This window comes from Sinocyclocheilus grahami, unplaced genomic scaffold (assembly GCF_001515645.1).
Source record: "Sinocyclocheilus grahami isolate Dianchi unplaced genomic scaffold, SAMN03320097.WGS_v1.1 scaffold3.1, whole genome shotgun sequence".
NCBI classification, from domain to species: Eukaryota; Metazoa; Chordata; class Actinopteri; order Cypriniformes; family Cyprinidae; genus Sinocyclocheilus; species Sinocyclocheilus grahami.
The window spans coordinates 4,015,743-4,036,440 of NW_015505182.1; the positions used below are offsets into that span (position 1 = coordinate 4,015,743).

Below are 20,698 nucleotides of genomic sequence, written 5' to 3' on the forward strand. Positions count from 1 at the left end.
TATATATATATATATATATATATATATATATATATATATATATATATATATATATATAGTATATATAGTTTCAACACTGATAATAATATTAGAATGATTTCTGAAGAATCATGTGACACTGAAGACAGGAATAATAACTGCTGAAAATTCAGCTTTGCCATCACAGGAATAAATTATATTTAATTTAGAACATTTACTGATAGAAAAAATATTTTAAATTGTAATGATATTTCACAGTATTTTAGATCGATTAAATGCAGTCTTTGTGAGCATAAGAGACATGTGGGGTCTTGTCTTGATAAGTTCTGTGGGTTGAGCCACTGACATACTTGAGCTAAATCCAGATCTAAGAAAAGCACTAAACAGAACTCATCACTTCCTGTCCACAGTGTGTTAAAGGACAAAGGAATCTTTGAGATCGCTGAGAGGGGTGAGATTGAGGTGAAAGGCAAAGGCCTGATGAGAACATTCTTCTTGCTGAAGAACCTCCAAAAGAGCGATGAACAGATCATGGGCTTGGTCGATGGAGAGACGTGTGTGTACCACGAAGACCCAGAGGACGTGACAGATGCCCAAAACGGTGAGAAAACTCTTTACATGTTAATACTTGTAAACATATACTGTGTGTATATATATATATATATATATATATATTTTTTTTTTCTCCTCAGTAACAGCTTTGTTTTGCCTTTTATGCTCACCAAGGCTGCATTTATTTGATCAAAAATACAGAAAAATAAAGTAGCTAGTATTGTGCAATATTGTGTCATCTATTTTGATATTCCTGTGATGGAAAAGCTGAATTTTGAGCAACCATTACTCCAGTCTTCAGTGTCACATGATCCTTCAGAAATCATTCTAATGTGTTGATTTGGTGCTCAAGAAACATTACATTAGTATCAATGTTGAAATCAGTTGTGCTGCTTAATATTTAGTCACTGTATTTACATATATGATTTTGTTGAAACTATCATTTGCACAGAAGTAAGTCCTGAAGACACAGACGGTGGGCAGAAAGAGGAAGAGAAAAAGGAGGAAGTTGAAAACCCAAAAAATCACATATCATCATCATCTCTCTTTCCAGGCAAAATCTCCCCCGATCATTTAATACAGTTCGATGTAACGCCAGCATATGAAAGCCCCACTGACTTCAAACATTTACACAATGGTCTTCATTCAGACAGCATTAGTACTAAGTTCTGCTCGATACTTTAGTCCAACATCACTGAATTAAACTAAATTTTAAGAAGATTGAATTTCAGAGGGCCAGTAACACAAATCAACAGCCGTAATCTAAAACTGGCAGTACCATGAGCTCTGTGCAGTGTATAATGACTGTTTTTCCCAGCTCTACAAGAAACGTGGACACAGATTTGTCATCTGGGAAAGACAAGTCTCTACACTGATTCCCAGTGCTCCTCGTACAGCCTGGCTTCATTTGCACCTGCTGGTTGCCCGCTGGTGATGGCCAGCAGTAGAACCACCCCTGGAGAAAGCTAATCTCCCTCTGGAGAAATTAATCACTTATTATAGACTGTTTTCATGTGGAAATCAGATGGCAAACACAGATGACCAGAGGTAGATAAACATATGGTTGCTGTATAGCGATTAAATTTTCGTTTGAGGTCATCTGCAGTCTGTTAGGCAACATGGGAACTAATTATTCACTGTGCCCAAAAACACGCAATCTGCTTTCCTCTCAAATAAAAATATGACTGCATGAAAATGTTTCATTTGTATTATTAATTCTCCCGACAACACGATTACAGAGGATATATAATTGAAAAAAAATAAAACAAGTTGAACTCATACTTACGAAACCTACTAGATAAAAGTAGTAATATCACCATAGCTTTTTAATCTCCTCCACCCCCCATACATTACAGTGATTAAACGACTTTCTGGGGTAAAAGCTAGTTACATATAAAAATAAATATGTAAATGTGTTTTGCATGATAAATTCGTAAACAACACTGAATGCCCAGTGAGTAAAAAAAAAAGTCAAGTCATCATGGACTGCATGAAAGTATTTCATTTGTATTATTAATTCTCTCTTTGCCTCAGTGTTCAATAAAACATGATTACAGAGATTAATACATAAAAAACACCCTCATATTTATGAAACCCAGTTAGATTTTTGGAGATTAAAGAAATAATAATCTTGCTACAGCATTTTAATCATTTTTTCCAAACATTACAATAATTAAAGGATCAAATTCCTCTATGCGAAGAATTAAGGCAAAAACAATTTGGGCGGAAAATTCTAGAGACATACAAAAATAAATAAATGTATTCTGCAGCATAAACTAATGAACAACATTGCATGCCGAGTGAATAAAAAAACCAAACTGTCAAAGTGAATGTCAGCACGTATGCACAACCCCTTGGCACAGCAACATAAACCTTTTCATCAAGGTTCCCATTTAACAAAGGCAACTGCACAGCACGTTAGAAATCCAGTACAAACATCTTCAACTCTTCACTGAAGGGATACAGCAATAATTATTTATGACAAAAAAAAGAAAAGAAAAACATCTTAGCATCAAGGCAAACGAATATCTTAAAATACCTGGAAGAGTATAAACATTCAAATCAGACTACTGTTTTCTTCATAATCTGTTTTTATAAAGTGCCACCGAATTCTTCATCATCAGGAAATACAACAATACTTTATAAAATCCATCTACTGTATATAACGGTGCAATCTATGACTGCATAGCAGTACGAGTTTTCCTTTTATTCCCCATCTCATAATCCGTCTCGCGTGGTTCAGAGGGAAAGGTCAGATTCCGGAGTGTCAGTTTCCGACAGGAACTTTGTGCTCGTTCCAACTTCTTCTGGGATACTTGGAGTGGAGTCACCATTAATGTTGGCTTTGTGGAACATCAAGCCTGTGAAAAACACAAGAGGCGCAGGGATTATGGATTTTTATGCTGGACTCATTATTAGGGCCACAAGAATTTCAAAAAGAAAGAATTTCAGAAAGATTCAGTGACTGCTCAAGCAACAAAGTTTGGTGCAAACTAAGCGTTTAGGTTACTCAGGAATCGAATTTGATCTGTGTGTGGGCACAGCGTCAGATACAAGTGTGTGTGTGTGTGTGTCTGCATGACTCACGCTCCGTCTCCTCAGCCCCTCTGTCGCTGTGAGCTTCTGTATCCGAGCATGTCCGTGTCTGCCTCTGGGAGGACTTTTGCCACGCCATGCTCTCTTTTGGCAAGCTTGACCTTGAAGGAAAACAGCACCTGTATTTAAAGGCACTCAGAAAATAACAGCATAAGCTGTATGGACCAAAAACAATAAGTCTGTGTGTTGTGTAAACCTTTTGTACCTTTCATAATTGTAGGTGCCAGGATGGCTGATTGAGCGCTTCATCTATACAATAAGAAAAAAAAAGAGAGAGAGAGAAATGGGTTACATTGAATAATCAAGTGCCAGACCAGTGGTGTTATTGTTAAAGAAAACTAAAAAATATTAAAGATTATTTTTGTTGAACTACAGCCAAAATAAAATAGATGAAAAAAAATATTAGAAACATTGCCTTGGCAATTCATTAAAATAAAGTAATTTAAAATAAAAGGTAAAGTACCAAAATGAATTACTATTACTTTATTACTTAATTACTAATTTTATTTAATTAAATTACTAAAACTAAAATGAAAATGGAAAAAAATACAAATAAAAGCTAATTCAAAATTTGCTAAATACTACAATAGTATTTTATATAAATAATACTAAAATAACATATCATACTAGTAAGTGAGTGAGCAAAGAATATGTCCAAGTCATATTTCTCAACAAAATCATAAAATAAATAACAATACATTATACATAAAGAAAAAGAGGCTTTAGTTTTTTTGGGATATTTGACTCCAATTCTCATTACTGTGATGTAAAAAAAATTCTCATTACAATAATGTGAACAAAAACAAAATAATAATAATTATTTGAGATAATCAGAATTTGGAGTGAAAATGTACTTAATTATTTGATTCATTAATTTAATTGTCATGAAAATAATGCACAATGTAAAGAGTCAAAAACAAGCTACATATCTTTTATGTTAAAGGGGTCATATGATGTTGCTAAAAAGAACATTATTTTGTGTATTTGGTGTAATGAAATGTGTTTATGCGGTTTAAGGTAAAAAAAACCACATTATTTTCCACATACTGTACATTATTGTTTCTCCTCTATGCCCCGCCTTTCTGAAACGCGTCGATTTTTACAAAGCTCATCGGTCTGAAAAGCGAGGTGTGCTGTGATTGGCCAGCTATCCAGTGCGTTGTGATTGGCCGAATACCTCAAGCGTGAGACGGAAATGTTACGCCCCTCACCATACTGTGTTGATGCCGTGTCCGGTCGGAGCGACAAGACAAAATACATGAAAACCCATTACAAACGAGGCATTTGTTGCATCCAGTGGGGACATAATTACTGATTATAATGACTTATACTGTCTTTTTACACATTGCGTTGCATTGCGCCGCGTAAACATAAAACCCTGTCTGCATTTGTGATCGGAGAAATGACAAACAACAAGTGCTACTCTACTGCCCAAAACTCTCGTTTGAATCATCAGTGGCAAATCCTTTAAATGAAAACGTACTTACAGACTGTGAGTCAGAACTGCCGGCATTGTTGTCTACTCTCCCAGGATCAGTAAACAGTCCTCCATAAAATGTGCCGGCAATCCACAGCACTAAGTTGATGTAACGTTATTCCCTCAGCGACCAGCACAGATCAGCTCTAGGCATGACGAAGCGATATCATCCTCTTTTGGAAGACCAAACAAAGTAGTTTCGCTTTCACAATGAAAAACACAGCGGCCTAGCGTGAGCGAAAGCCCCGGCAAGAGTGAGCTGAGGCGGCGGGATCAAGAACGGCGCGCCCGACGGATCCGACGAAGGAGCGGTGAAAACGGTGAAAGCCGATCCGGCGATCCACAGCACTAAGTTGATGTATTTCCTCAGCTACCAGCACGGATCAGCTCCAGGCATGACGAAGCGGATATTGTCCTCTTTTGGAAGACCAAACAAAGTAGTTTTGCTTTCACAACAAAGCACACAGCGTCTTCACGACATGGCGGCAGCGGCAACAATACTACAGTGAGAATAAAAGTTACACCTTCTTTCTTTGCGTGAACATTTGGGCGGCATTATGCAAATCTTCCCACATAGTGAGGTAGATATGTGGGGGTGTGTTAGAATGAGACGTTTTAGGTAGGTGTGGCTGACTCTTAACTTTTATAAAGAATATCTCTTTGGATTTGAGACTTTAGTCTTTGCAACTTTACAGATCTTCTTTATGCACCAAGAGCTTGTAACACTCCAAAGAGAAAGGAAAAAATTAAATTGCATCATATAACCCCTTTAAATATAAGTTTTTAATTTTTTCCATTGATTTTGGGATCAAACATGACTTGGGCATGTCTTTGTAAAATTCACCCAAAGAACTTGCCATAAAAAAATGCCATACAATCTAATAGAAATAGGAACTACAAATAAAAATAGGAAATTGTATGTGATTTATGCTTGTGTCTTTACCCGAGACATTTGGACAGGAGAGGGGGACATTATGGAATCAGACGGACTGGATTGCAACATATCAGTCTTAAACTTGGAATTAGCAATTTTCATACATTCTTCCAGTGTTTTGATGAAGGTTTCACAGGTGGCACTCAGTAATGAGGACGCCTCATTCCTCGTCTGGGGAAAAAAACAGCAGAAAATACAACGATTTGGTTTATAAGGGTTGATTACTATGATGATAACCTTTTTATATCACACCCACCCAACTGCAATAATTGCAATGATTACTGTGGTTTGAAAGAAAAACAGCTAACCTCAGTGCTGGCCACCGTCGACTCTCCTTCCTGTTCCGCTGACTCCTGAATAGTATGCACTTGCTGCATTAGTAAGTCACAGTACAGGCGCAGCTCTGACATCTTGGTTTTCAGGGATTCTGTGGTTTCTGTTAACTCTGCAAAAACCCATTAGGAGAGGAAATGCAACTGTTAATGGGCCTTGATACTGCTTAGCAGTCAAGATTACTTGATGCGCAACTAGGAAACATGAATTCAGTATATGAAAGCCTTCTGTCTCTGAGTTGAATTTCCCACTGGACTTCAATACAGTGTGTGTGTATATATATATATATATATATATATATATATATATATACAGTATGTGTATATACATATTTTATTACATCTGGGTACTTACATATTATTGTCTTTATCAGCATATCATTCTATTCTAAAAATATAATGATAATACAATATAAAATATGATTTATTTAAAGGGAAAGTTCACCCAAAAATGAAAATTCTGTCATTAATTACTCACCCTCATGTCGCTCCAAACCTGTAAGACCTCTATTCATCTTCGGAACACAAATTAAGATATTTGATGAAATCCAAGAGCTTTCTGAATCTGCATAGACAGCAATACAGCTACCACGTTCAAGGCCCAGAAACGTAGTAAGGAGATCGTTAAAATAGTCCATGTGACTTCAGTGGTTCAACCATAGTTTTATGAAGCTACGAGAATATATTTTGTGCACAAAAAAAACTAAAATAACGAGTTCTACATCAGAACGCCGGCTCCTGCATTGTGGTATTCTTGTGAAAGCGTGTCGAAGACTGACATGGAAGAGAAGAAATTGTTGAATAAAGTCATTATTTTTGTATTCTTTGAGCACAAAAATATTCTCGTAGCTTCATAAAACTATGGTTGAACCACTGAAGATCTTACAGGTTTGAAACTACATGAGGACGAGTAATTAATTATATAATTTTCATTTTTGGGTGAACTAACCCTTTAAATCTATATTTTTACAGGCTGCAATATAACAGAGTGAAAAATTTAAGGGGGTCTGAATACTTTCCGTACCCACTGTACATACATGTTAAGAAAATATCAAGATAAATAATGCTTAAGATATTAATGTGTATATAAATATTATTTTTATTTTTTAATCGTAATAATAAATAAAAATGTGTATTATTTTGATAGTAATGATTATTTTGTTAACAATATTAATACTAATTATAAATATTTTTTATTATTATTAGCCTATTAGTTTATGAGCATCTGTGGAGAATCAATAACTTGTATGAAAATATTGGTATTTTAAAGTGTAACCAAATATTTTACTGTATTTTTAGTCTTGTGCTATGACAAGAAGGCAAAAGAGAATAATAAAAAACAAGAATATGACCAGAGAGCAAACTGTTAAGAGAAGCCCACCCCTCTCTTTTTTGGTTCTAGTGTCAATGAGTCCAGCTTTGGAGCTTCCCAGAGCCACAAGCCACTTCTGCCTCTCCGCTGCATTCACTGCCTTCACGTAAAAATGCTGCTCTCCTGGTATGATCAGCTCCAGACGCGTGTTGTCAGTTGGGTGAACTGGAGAAAACACAAGGAAGTCAAAAATGACATAAGAATAACCAGTTTAATTTGTCATAAGGATGGAAGATTTTGCAGATAAGATATACAATCTCAAATCTCACCTTTAATTTCACATACTGACATCTTAATACTGCCTTTGCTACCTTTGCACACGTCATCTTGTGAATCATAGTATGAAATAATGCCATTATCCAGCACAAACCACCTTGGCTGCCATCCTGTCATGAAAGAAAGTATTATCAGATGACAAAACGCATCCAAAATGCAACTTTCTGAACTTGAAGTATCGTAACATCACATGACACGACGGGACGTTTGACACATGAGCTATATTACTCTCACTCAACACGGACATTTCAAAAGAAGCAATGCAAAAAGCAATACAGCACAAAAGAACAAAGTTGCATGCATCCGCAGCAGTCTCTCTCTCTGTAATATAAGTTAACGTTACAGACATCACGAGACAGATCTTGCAGAGCTGTCTGACTGCAGCTCAAGTGTCTATATGTCAGTTTGTCAGTGCCATTCACTTACCTGTCATATAGTTTGTCCATTTGTAAAGCACGCCTTCCATTATTCTCCAAGCAGAAACCCCAGTGAAAAAACACTTGAAAGCAGCTTTAACAGAGCTTGCACCAGGCAGCTGCTAGTTTGCCCCTTTTACAGGCTAATAAGCATGCTAGCATGCTCCAGGCTAACTCAAAGATCCCCAGCTACTCATCATTATGTCAAAAGAACGGGCGGATCGTAAGGACACGGAAACATAAACATTCGCTTTCACGGTCATTTCTGTGGAGACGGCGTGCCGCACATGCTGGGAGATTCTGCTAAAGGAAGACGGCGCAAGACTGGGGATGAGATCACTGTTTACAGACTGAACCGGAAGAGGCGTTTATTTAGAGATTCTTCGCTGCCTAGCCGCTCCACTCTAATATGAAAACACTGCAAAGTAAAATGTCTTGCAAATGATTGTGTTGTGTAAACATAGGCGTATTATTATTATTATTATTATTATTATTACTGTATTATTATTGTTGTTGTTGTTGTTTATTTTTACAATATACAGATACAGAAGATTGTGTTGCTAGTGAGATTGGGTTTTAGTGAAAATAGTGAGAATATTACATATTACTGAATATTACAGAACAATATATTATAGTATATTAAATATAGAAAAAATAGTATATGAATTCAATGTATATAATTTCATTACATTACATTACAATTTTATTACATTAATGTTTTATAAAATTCGTATAATAAATTTGATATATATATATATATATATATATATATAATACATCATATAGTTTTTATATTTTATTTATTTAATTAAATAGATAGATAGATTTAAATCATTCGTATAAAGACACATTTAGTTCCATCTGTGACTGTGACCAAAATCAAAAGTTAATGTACTGTTTTACACATTTTTTAAAAACGACTGAAAAAATCATATTTGAAACACACACACACACACACACATTTAAAAAGGTAATTTTAAGACAATACAACCTATAATATAATTAATGTTTATCATAGGTATATGGTTGTGTCTAGAAGGGATACAGCTGCGGCCGGAAACAAAAAATATATATATATATTTTTTACCTACTCCTTACAATAATGCAAAACAGTAATTATTATTGTACAGCGTGACAAAAAAAGCGCTATATTGATGTGCGCATGCCCAGTAGCCGCAGCTTATGCTGCGTTCACGCCATATCATTATTACCGTAATTTCGAGATGACAGCACGTGACGTTCTACTCGCAGCTGTTCCATACAGTCAACGAGCTGTTCACGTCCTCGGAATTATGTTTTTCTATGGCAACACTATCAACGCCTAAACAGAGCCTGCGGTGGATGTGGTCAGGTGGTACAGCGGTCACGTGGTACAAGTCAGAGCTCTCAGAAAACTCAAAGAAGCTGACGAGTAACACGTGACACCTCAACGCGGAAAAACATGTAAAGCGGACGGTTTCTTTCTGTCATATTAGAAGCTTCTTGGTCACACTTCCTAGAGCCCAGCGTAAATAAACGGATTAGTTGGGGGAGATGGCCGGAGAAACAGAAGATGAGATCCCTGGTAAATATTATGTGCTGCGTTAGTGATCAAAAGTGTAAACTGTTTTGTTATTTTCAGTTGCGACACGTGTGTTTCTTTAATTCTGTTGGCTGTTTATTAGCTTACAGGCTATATAACGGTGCTACATAGTGGATGCGAATGATGTACTGATGTAAACATGTCTTAACTGCTTTTATGCCCTGCTAATACTATATGTATCAGGGTTTATAAGTGTTAATGGCTGTTTGTGTTTTGTATTTTATTCACTGAACACTCTGTCCCGCTCTTTCATTGACGCCTGTGGCTACCTGTCGCCAAGGCAACCACGCCATGTGGTCATGTCTCTCTCTCTCTCTCTCTCTCTCTCTCTCTCTCTCCCCCTCCCCCTCCATCCCAGTTCTATGAAGTAAACAATTCATTTTAACCATATGTATGTGTATATATACAAAGAACCAGAAACTTCAACTAAAAATGATAGAAATTACTACTTGTTATTAACGCAATATGGTGTAAAACTGTATGCTTCGTGATAAAAACAGCTTATTTTTGATAACAACAGTCATAAAACACCAAGATGGCGACATTAAATTTGTCTGTCTGCATTGTTCTATTTTTTTTTTTAGAATCGTAAAACTGTATGCTTCGTGATAAAAACAGCTTATTTTTGATAACAACAGTCATCACAACAGTCATAAAACACCAAGATGGCGACATTAAATTTGTCTGTCTGCATTGTTCTATTTTTTTTTTTAGAATACGGAGCCGTCTTCACTTTTGGAAAGAGTAAATTCGCAGATAATGCCCCCAGTAAATTCTGGTTAAAAAATGATGTACCTTTGAGAATTGCCTGTGGAGATGAGCACACAGCACTGGTGACAGGTGGGATTTATGATTTTAGTGGTGGATATTGGTAAATACAGTCTTATTCCATCATTTTGTTCATTCATCCTGTCGCTATTCCTATTGTGTTTAGAAAATGGGAAGCTGTTTATGTTTGGCAGCAATAACTGGGGACAGCTGGGCCTTGGAACAAAAGCCACTGTGAATAAACCCACTTGTGTGAAAGGTAGGACAGACTGTCAGTCCAAGAGAGTGTTTTCTGCCATCCACAGCTGATAAATCACTTACGCAGACACATTTCCCATGCTGTCACTCACATTTAGCTGTTTGGGCAGGATATTTGTCAAATAATAAAGATGAGTGATTTTGAATTATTCAGCAATAATATTCATTTATTTATGCGTTTAGCAGATCTTTTATCCAAAGCGACTTACAGTGCATTCAGGCTATACATTTTTTATCAGTATGTATAGTATATTGCTTGACACACAAAATTACATGTTGCTGAGTAGCTGTAAGAAAATGAGAGATCTTTTCAAGACAAAGCCATAGATTGTCTTAATCCCAATCTGGAGTGGTCCATAATCTGCATTAATCTGGAAAGCAGAGAGAAGTGCAATTTTTCAATATTTTAGCAAAGTAACTTGTTAAAAATAAATAAATAAACAAAAAATATATATATAATTTAATTTTTTGTTTAGGTTATATCAATGTGTTTAGCAAGAATGAATTGCTTTCAACTTTATTCTGACATGCTCTGACTATATTTGTTTTCTTAAAGCCCTAAAATCAGAGCGGGTGAAGCTTGCAGCCTGTGGAAGAACTCACACACTTGTTTATACATGTAAGCTTTATTGCAAACATGATAGAATAGTCGCTTTATGCTTTTGAGTCTAGTACATCAGTGCCTTTTAAAAAAAATTGTAATGTGTTTTCTCTTTCGTCTTAATTATTTACATATTTTATTATTTATTTATGTATTCCATTAGTCGAGCCAGAAGTTGACACAGCAAACCAAGGCGAACCACTGAAATAAACCGAGCAGTGTTTTGAAAGGGCCACAGGGCAACATAGGGGAACTCTGGGAATTAACAAGAGGGTTTTAAGAAAATGGGTTTTAATATGGAAAAAAAAATACACATTACCTTTAAAAATAAAAAAATGGTATGCTTAAAATTATTTTTAAAAACATTTTTATATAAATTTATGCTACCATTTAAAGTCTGGACTTTTTTTATTTAAAAATGAATGTGATTAGTGCTGTCAAACAATTAATCGAGATTAATCGCATCCCATGTTTTTGTTTACATAATATATGTGTGTACTGTGTATATTTATTATGTATATATATGTAAATATTTTCCAAATATATACTGTATGTATGTGTATTTATATATACATAATGCATATACACAGAACACACACATATATTATGCAAAACTTTTATTTTGGAAGCGATTAATCGTTTGACAGCACTAGTTCAAAAATAAAATAAAAGAACTGTTTTCTATTGTAATATATTCTTGTGATGGCATGTTGAATTTTCAGCAGCCTTTACTCCATTGCTTCATTGTCACATGATCCTTCAGAAATCATTCTAATACATTGATTTGGTGCTAAAGAAACATTTAATATTATTATCAGTGTTGAAAACATTTATGTCCCCCTTTTTTTGTTTGTGGAAACTCTGAGATATATATATATATATATATATATATATTTTTTACATAATTATTTGATGAATAGAAGGTTTAAAACAACAGCATTTATTTGCATTAATCTTTTGTAACATTATACATATTTGTCACTTTTGATCAGTTTAATGCATCCTCGCTGAATAAAATTATTTCCAACCCTATGTCCAAGATTCCTAGACTATCATGTACATTCTGTATGTATCATCATCACTGCCTATCAACCTTTTATAACGCAATATACATATTTCTACCAGATATATACATTTTCTGCTTTAAAGCCTCATGAAATGGTTTGACAAATGCCATTTTCATAACCCTGTTGACTTAATTACTTCTGAAACAAAAAGTATGGTCAGAAATATCAAAGGGCCTTTTGCTTTAATTCTTTTATTGAATATATCATTCATTTCTCAAAAAGATGATTTTAATTTACTGTGCAAACTTGCATAAATATTATGGTCCATTTTTCACATCCAGCTGAGAAAGGCTGAAAAAATTATTCAAGTTTTTTTATTATTATTATTTTTCAATAAATTAATACTTTTATAGAGCAAGGACACATTAATTTAATCCAAAATGTTACAAAGTAATGATTTCTGTTTTTAAATGAATGCTGTTCTTTTGAACTTTCTGTTCTTCAAAAAAATACTGTAAATGTAAAACCATTTCCAGTACAACTATTTCAACGCTGATAATAATAAGAAATGTGACGTGAGCATCAAATCAGCATATTTGAATGATTTATGAAGGATCATGTGACACTGACTGGAGTAATAATGCTGAAAATTCAGCTTTGCATCACAGGAATAAATGACATTTTAATATATTTTAAAATAGAAAATTATTTTAATTTGTAATAATATTTCACAATATTACAGTTTGTACTGTATTTTTGATCAAATAAATGCAGCCTTTGTGAGCATAAGAGATCACTTTCAAAAATCTTTCTGTCCCCTTTTTCTTTTAAACGGTAATGTAAATGTGTTTTGTTGTGACATATATATCAATATAAGCCACAAAACTCCTATTTTGATTTCATGGCATCTGTAAACAGTGTGTGTGTTCTTCAGGTTACTTGTGGTGGGTGTCACATGCTTGTGTTGGCAAAGCCCAGGCCCGAAGGGTCGGAGGAATTGATCCTGGAGGAGGAGGATGTCACAGAAGACTACTTTGAGAAATCCTATACTGAATTACTGGGGGACACGCAAAGTCAGACCACCCTACACAGGAGTCTCTCGGCTCGGGTCAGACGCAGAGAACGGGTGGGTAGATCCTGATGGATCAAAATGAGTGCAACTGATTATAAATTGGACTAGTGGTGGTGTATTTTAAGATGAATAATAAACTTAATGATAATGTTTAATATAGTATATTATCTAAACAATCACATATATGAGATAAATATGGAATCAAAAGTGAGTTGCTTTTCTTCTGCAGGAGCGTTCACCGGATCGGTTTGGACAGATGTTTCGAACACTTCCAGCCCTGGGTGGAAATCAGCTGAGTGCATCTTTATCTGTTCCCAGCCAGATCCATCAATCTTATAGTAAACAACCGGGAAAGATCCCTCACAACAGTCTCAAAAGTAACTGCCTCTTTAAAAAAAAAAAACTGTATTAAAACGGCATATCTGTGGTTTCATTTATTAAAAATGTGCAAATTTATGTTCATTTACACTACTGTTAAAAGTTTGGGGTTGGTATGATTTCTTTTGTTTGTTTAACACACATTCCGCATACATCTGGACACATAAAATTTCTAAAGTCACATTAAAAACTATTATTCTGTTACACAAGATTTGTATTTCAAGTAAATGCTGTTCTTTTAAACTTTCTATTTAAAGAATCCAAAAAATGTATCACAGTTTTCACAAAAAAAAACATTAAAGCTGCAGTCTGTAACTTTTTTTGGTTAAAAATTATCCGAAACCAATATTTGAGCAAGTGCATAACCAGCCAGTGTTCAAAACTATCGCCTTACTTTAGCCCGATTCACAAAGGTTATCTTATAATAATGTTTTCTAATTTGAGTGGTACGGGTAGGTTTTCGCAGGAAATTTGAGCATGGCACTGCGTCATTACGTCATGTCTGTAAACATAAAGAAGTTGTCCTGGCTACTAGGCTATCGCATGTGAGGATCCTGCAGGTGACGGATCATTTATAGCTTGTTCTCACAGCAGCCAGAATAATTAAATTTTTAATTTTGATGGCGGATTGTAATCCAGAAAGGATTATGTGTTTATGAAACACATGTGAATGAAATTAAATTGTATTCCAGTTATGAATGTGCTTCTGATTACAGATAGCCTGGGATTACAAAGATTTGTATTTTAAAGTAAACCAGTTCGAAGGGAGCATAATTTGCTTTTTGGGTTAAAAGAATTTCTTAATATGAAATTCGAAGAGTATGACAATTAGATTAGACTGTGCAGAAATTTAAATCTACACGCTAATACACACTATACTCATAGTCACCAATGCTGATGTTGTTAACATTAATCATTTGAGAATAAAGTATAACAATAATAATCATTTGAACGGTTTGATGTGATATGAGCTAAACGATCTTTAGATTTAATCACTATTGGTAGCGAGATTTATGGTAATGCTTTTTTCCTCAGTTGGTCAGAAAAAACATGGCAGACTTGTTACTTGTTCAGATGGCAATATACGGTGAAAATTCTTATTTGGGTCATATTCCAAGACGTAGACTAGAATCTGTGATTGCGAAGTACAGTGAATATCCACACTGGTGCGGTGACTGACTGCCACACACACATACTCCTCAAAACATTAGATTCATCCGCGCTGGAGCCGTGCCGACTCACAACTCATGCAAGCTAGATAATTCCACACACAGCTGCAATTCCAGGTTTTCAAACAGAGATGGCGACAAAGAGGCAAAACGTACGGACTGCAGCTTTAAGCAGCACAACTGTTTTAACACTGATAATAATAAGAAATGTTTCTTGAGCACCAAAGCAGCATATTAAAATGGATAAGCCTGGAGTAATGGCTTCTGAAAATATAAGGAATATATAAAATTTTTAAAATGCTATTCAAAATTGTAATAATGTTTCATAATGTTAGTGTTTTTACTGTAATTTTAATCAAATGAGTATTAGAGACTACTTACAAAAAGATGTAAAAAAAAAAAAAAAAAATCGACTGACCCTAAATTTTTGAATGGTAATGTACATTATTGGGTTTTGCTCAGATTTTATGTCTTCTCTCTCAACAAGTTCCCGGAAAGAGAGAAAAGTCTCTCGATGACAGAAGCAGTGTGGAGGATAGTGAGAGTGTAAAAGACCTTGGAGAAACCACTGACTTATTAAACCTGGTAGGAGAAGCATATTATCACTTATTAAAGAAGAATGCGTGCTTTTAGAATATATACAGAAAAAATAAGTAGAATTAGACCTTTAATGATTTGGTTTATTGTCATTTTTAATGAGAAATTGCTGCCAGTTTTAAACATTAGGTAAAAAAGTGTGGCACAGTAACAGTGTTTACAACCGTTCTGACAGAGTCACGGGAAACACAATACTAAATGCAAATAGAACTAACTGTATAATCATGAATAATTAGGAGAGAAAAATAAATTTCAACTTTCAAAAGGAAAAAGTAAATGATAAACTACATTAAATACAGGCTTCGTTTAATAGTTTGGGGTTGCCATTTTATGTAAAAATCTGAGTTGTGTAGAAAAACCTGTTGAAAACCATTGATATAAAAGACATAAAGCTTCCAAGTCTAATGTGAAAGTTTCTTTGATTTCAGACTCATGTAATGAAGATAGACCCTAGCGATAAGACTCTAACATTGTCTCCTATGGAGAAGGTAAGTGCTCACCTGGGTTGCTGTTCAAGAAATTCAAAATTTGCCATTTAGATGGTCAAACAGAGGTTGAGGAGCAAAAAAATAAATGTTTATTCTTCAAAGGACGGCACTCTTAGACCTCTGCTTACGTTTTCTCTCTTTTCGCGTCATTGACTTATTCTTCTCATTTGCTTTGCAGCTTTAAAGCTCATTCTGCTCTCGTTCAGCCTGCTCTGCCTGTTCATTCGTTTCTCTAACACTTTCCCTCTTTTTATCCTCTGCTTCCTGGGATAGAAGAATGTTAAGCTTGTGAAAGAGCACGGTAAGGAGAAGGGGAAGCCAAGAGATGACCCCGCCCTTTGTAGAAAGAGGGCAGAGGTTTTAGCTCGCAAAGCTCTTTCGACTGAGTTACTTAAAAGTTCAAGTGGTAGCTCAGTAGTCGGAGACAGTCTTGGGACAGGTACACCCCACAAGAGCCCTAAGAGACATGGTCAGGATAAGGAAAATGTACTTATAGCTTTGGAGGACAGAAGGCCTTCACATCACCAAGTTGCAGGAAGTAACACAAGAATGGGGACGGACATAAGCAGAGCTGGATCCAAATCTTTCCAGCCCAAACACAAACAGCTGATGAAGTCAAGGGATAGAGTTACAGGAAAAGATGCTGGGAATAAAGTACCCATACTTGAGGAACATTCAAAGGTAGAGGCTGAAAGTGAGAAGATTGCTCACAAGTCAAAAGAAAGTACAAAAACAAACCAAGAAGGTAAAACAAAACCCAAAGGTCGTCCATTGGAAGTCAGTAGTCGGTCTCAAAAGGTTATGGGGGAAGAAAAAGAAGTAAAAACGAAACCCATAATAGTTGCTGAACAATATCTTGAACAGACCACGCATAAAGACCAAGACCCAACAGGTAAGAAGATCTCAAAAGAGATTTTACCAAAAGCTCAGAAGATGAAAGGTGAAATGAACACTGCTAAGACAGAAACCAAAGGTTTTGTCCCAAAGAGCAAAAAGTTAGATTCAAAAAAAGACTCCAAAAGTAAAAAGACAGTGCAAGAGCTCTCCACTACTTCACAACAGTCCTCTTGCCAAGAAGAAATTTCTACAGAGAAGACTAAAAAATCAAAAGTGGAACAAAGCCAGTTGCTAGTAAAGGACCAAAAAAAGGGGTCTACCATTATCTCAGAAGCTGCTTTCAAATCTGAATCAGAGTCAGAGCAAATGAAGGAAAATCATATCACCAAGGTGACATCTTTTCTCCACAATGTGGGAATGGGAAGTCCCACTCGTTTACTTGGAGATACAGCAGTCAGTCAGTTCCTTTCACAGTCTGCACCTCAAAAAATGCCAAAACCTCTTTCAAAACAGAGAACTCTGTCTGACGTTTCGTCCCTGAGTGAGTCTTTTGAGGTTTCAGGACAAGAGGAGACAAGAGAGGCCAAGAAGACGGCGGTCACCATCAATGTTAAGGCAGAACCAGAAACTTCAGATGGGGACTTGGAAAGAACCAGCACTGAGTCCAAAACCGAGGCTCATTCTGAGGTGGGAACATATAGAAGAAGTGAGGAGGAAGGAGGAGAGGAATCAGAAGAGGAGGAAAGTGAGGGATTGGTGGACAGAAGGGAAAAGAGTGAGGAAGTGGATGACAGAGAAGAAGAAAGCGAGGGATTGGTGAACAGAAAGGAAGAGAGTGAGGAAGTGGATGACAGAGAAGAAGAAAGCGAGGGATTGGTGAACAGAAAGGAGGAGAGTGAGGAAGTGGATGACCGAGAGGAGGAAAGTGAGAGCATGACCCTAGCAAATGATGATGATTCTGAGGTTGATGATGATGATACCACGATCAAAGCTTCTAGTGAGGATGAGGAAAGTGAGGAAGAGGAGAAGAAAAGTAAAAGTGATGCAACTGAGGATGTAGAGAGTGAAGCTGAGGAAGAGGAGAGTCGTGGAATAGAAGATGAGGAAGAGGAAACAAGTGAGATAATTAGAAACAATGAGGAAGAGAGTGGAGAAGATGAGGGTGAAAGCAAAACAAGTGAAGAGGAAGAAGAGGAGGAGAGTGGAGAAGAATCAGAGGGAAAGTCAGAGAGCAGAAGTGACAGATCAGAGGAAGAGTCAGATGAAGATGAGGAGTCAGAGGAGAATGATAGTGAGAATGAGGAAGAAAGTGATGTGGAAGGTGAGGCAGAGGAGGATGAAGACGGTGAAAAGACTAGCAAAGAAGAGGAGAAAGATTCAGAAAAGCAGGAGAGTGAGACTGAAGATGATGAAGATAAAGGGGAGAGTGAAAACAAAGCAGAGGAGGAGGAAAGTGAGGAAGATAAAGAGACCTTTGTATTTGACTTGATACAAGTAAACATCAACTCAAAATTGTCATTTTCTTTTTTATGAGAGGTAGATAGATAATGGTGAGTGGGAGGAGCGCCACTAGGTGGCAGCACTCAATCGTCGTTGTGTTGCTAACATCAGCTTTTAGTTGTCGGTGAGAGAACAGCTACGCTCATCTGAACTGTGTTGTCTAGATTTTTGGTTTTCAAGCTAAAAAAGATGGAGGAATATCATTCTGGAGATGAAGTAGGTGTTATATAAGACTATAACTGGTTATTATCTGTCTAACTCTTCAAAACTGGTAAACTGTAGACTGCCATTTAATGCTAGCTTGCTAACCGCTTCGTCCAGACAGAAACAAAATATTACTTCATTCACGAACGTACATATTTTCATGTGTTTGCATCATTTACATATACATAGATGATTGAAAGTCATTTTGATTTATGTTTTACATTATTGTGTTGTACGTTTTCACGTAAAATGATTCAGGGTGTGGCCAAATCATAACGTTAAAGCAAATTATGAATTAAATATCAACATTTTTGTATTCATAAACCTTATTTCGGGACTGTTAAGGGTCTACTTTTATTTGTGTGCACTCACAATATCAGCATACGTTGTGCTTTTTTAGAAAACAAACAGGATACGCTTTCTGCTGTCTCGGTCTTGAGCAGGAGCGCTTCACAAAAATGAACACCTGATTCAGACCATCATGTTAAAGCGCAGCTTTGCGTGCGCTTTAACATGGAACTCTTCCAGCACTCGCTGCTGCTGGACACTAAACACCGTCCGAGCCACTCTTGACAGTCGCGGTAGCACTGTCTCGTGTTGTTTCCACAAGCGCGGCAAATCTTTGTCATCACCATAATAATTGATGGCTATCTAAAATATAAAAATAAGGAGGAAGCAAGCCTGATGCCTGGCCCGTGTCTGAGCTATGATGTGAAAATTATCCCGAAGCCATAGATAAGTTATGGCCGTTGGGCTCGGGCTGAAATGCAGGGCTCTAAAGCGCAGCTTGTTGCATTTAAGCAGCAAAAATTCACACAAAATGACACCAATAAATAAATAAATGATAATATTCAGTGATGTGAAATGTGGAGTTAAGGTCTGGCGCAGTTGCAGCTTGTACTTATTACTAAAACAAGAAAGCAAACGAGTAGCATTAATAGTCATTCATTTTAGTTAACATATGCTATGATAATTTGAACAGATTTTTATTCGTGCGCTTTAACATGGAACTCTTCCAGCACTCGCTGCTGCTGGACACTAAACACCGTCCGAGCCACTCTTGACAGGTGCGGTAGCACGATCTCGTGTTGTTTCCACCAGCGCATCAAATCTTTGTCATCACCATAATAATTGATGGATATCTAAAATATAAACATAAGGAGGAAGCAAGCCTGATGCCTGGCCCGTGTCTGAGCTATGACGTGAAAATTGTCCCGAAGCCATACATAAGTTATGGCCGTTGGGCTCGGGCTGAAATGCAGGGCTCTAAAGCGCAGCTTGTTGCATTTAAGCAGCAAAAATACACACAAAATGACACCAATAAATAAATAAATGATAATATTCAGTGATGTGAAATGTGGAGTTAAGGTCTGGCGCAGTTGCAGCTTGTACTTATTACTAAAACAAGAAAGCAAACGAGTAGCATTAATAGTCATTCATTTTAGTTAACATATGCTATGATCATTTGAACAGATTTGTATTCTTATTGTAAAATAATGGAACATTTAGGTCATGAATATTGTCTCAAAAGTCATGGAAAAGTCATGGAAATGTATTGGTAAAAATGTGTACGAACCCTGCCTATATGATATACTGTGTCTCACTGAATGAATTGATTTGCTGTTTAGTCTCATGTCTAACTCATGCCTGCAAGTCTGCTCCATTAACTCTGTCTGTGTGTGTTTATCGGTCAGTGCATTGAGGGCATTATTGGAGGCGTGGACTACAGCCAGAACAAAGTCAACCAGTGGACAGCCAGCATAGTCGAACACACTCTCACTCAGTTAGTCAAACAGGGGAAACCGTTCAAGTATATTGGTATGATCTTTTCCATTTGAGTTCATCTTGTATGCAAATACCTAATAGGTTATATATCTGATGATATATTTATATATCATGTTTTCACAAGGCCAAATGTGCTGTTGTTGATTGTATATATTATGTATGAATTTCAGTCAACTGTGCTGTGATGCAGAAAAGTGGCGCAGGTCTTCACACAGCCAACTCTTGTTACTGGGACACTACCACTGATGGTAAAGCTTCTAATTCTATATAACTGCTTTGTGCTTTCATAGTCACACTGACACATTGGTCTTCTAATTTAATTTATATTTTTCTGAATAAAGTTTAAATCGATGCATTGCATATTAGTTGTATGTGGAACATGCATTATTTTGCTTATATGAATATGCATATATATGCAATATATATATATATATATATAATATTATATGTCCATTTTTTAAAATATGTTCTATTTTATTTTTTAAATATTTCATTATTTAAATGTTGTATTATATGTTA

At 36.0% G+C, this 20,698-nt stretch overlaps 3 protein-coding genes across 4 annotated transcripts in view; 2 read left to right on the forward strand and 1 right to left on the reverse strand.

Moving 5' to 3' along the window:
• LOC107581489 (guanylate cyclase soluble subunit beta-2-like) overlaps positions 1–1,395 on the forward strand; it is an 8,440-nt gene extending 7,045 nt beyond the window's left edge. The window contains exons 14-15 of the mRNA XM_016267071.1: positions 390–580; positions 983–1,395. Coding sequence (XP_016122557.1) covers positions 390–580; positions 983–1,215 — 424 coding nt within the window. The 3' untranslated portion in view covers positions 1,216–1,395. The remainder of the gene's footprint in view (positions 1–389; positions 581–982) is intronic.
• Positions 1,396–1,953: 558 nt separating this feature from the next.
• LOC107582034 (pleckstrin homology domain-containing family A member 3-like) lies at positions 1,954–8,332 on the reverse strand. Of its 2 annotated transcripts, XM_016267731.1 has the most exons (8): positions 7,944–8,331; positions 7,511–7,627; positions 7,251–7,406; positions 5,846–5,982; positions 5,547–5,708; positions 3,332–3,375; positions 3,118–3,227; positions 1,954–2,891 (listed from the first exon to the last, which is right to left on the reverse strand). In XM_016267731.1, exons 1-8 carry the CDS (start codon positions 7,981–7,983, stop codon positions 2,770–2,772), a joined length of 888 nt encoding a protein of 295 aa, XP_016123217.1. In that variant the 5' UTR covers positions 7,984–8,331; the 3' UTR covers positions 1,954–2,769. The 2 variants fall into 2 exon arrangements, with proteins under 2 accessions (XP_016123217.1, XP_016123225.1); XM_016267739.1 differs by lacking the exon at positions 3,332–3,375 and having other exon boundaries at positions 2,809–2,891; positions 7,944–8,332.
• Positions 8,333–9,330: 998 nt separating this feature from the next.
• The window catches only part of LOC107581498 (X-linked retinitis pigmentosa GTPase regulator-like), a 30,317-nt gene continuing 18,949 nt past the window's right edge, over positions 9,331–20,698 (forward strand). Inside the window, exons 1-10 of the mRNA XM_016267079.1 lie at positions 9,331–9,497; positions 10,230–10,355; positions 10,450–10,542; positions 11,098–11,160; positions 12,170–12,207; positions 13,084–13,275; positions 13,451–13,598; positions 15,256–15,353; positions 15,794–15,853; positions 16,127–18,161. Of these exons, the coding sequence (XP_016122565.1) occupies positions 9,467–9,497; positions 10,230–10,355; positions 10,450–10,542; positions 11,098–11,160; positions 12,170–12,207; positions 13,084–13,275; positions 13,451–13,598; positions 15,256–15,353; positions 15,794–15,853; positions 16,127–18,161 (2,884 nt within the window). The 5' untranslated portion in view covers positions 9,331–9,466. The remainder of the gene's footprint in view (positions 9,498–10,229; positions 10,356–10,449; positions 10,543–11,097; positions 11,161–12,169; positions 12,208–13,083; positions 13,276–13,450; positions 13,599–15,255; positions 15,354–15,793; positions 15,854–16,126; positions 18,162–20,698) is intronic.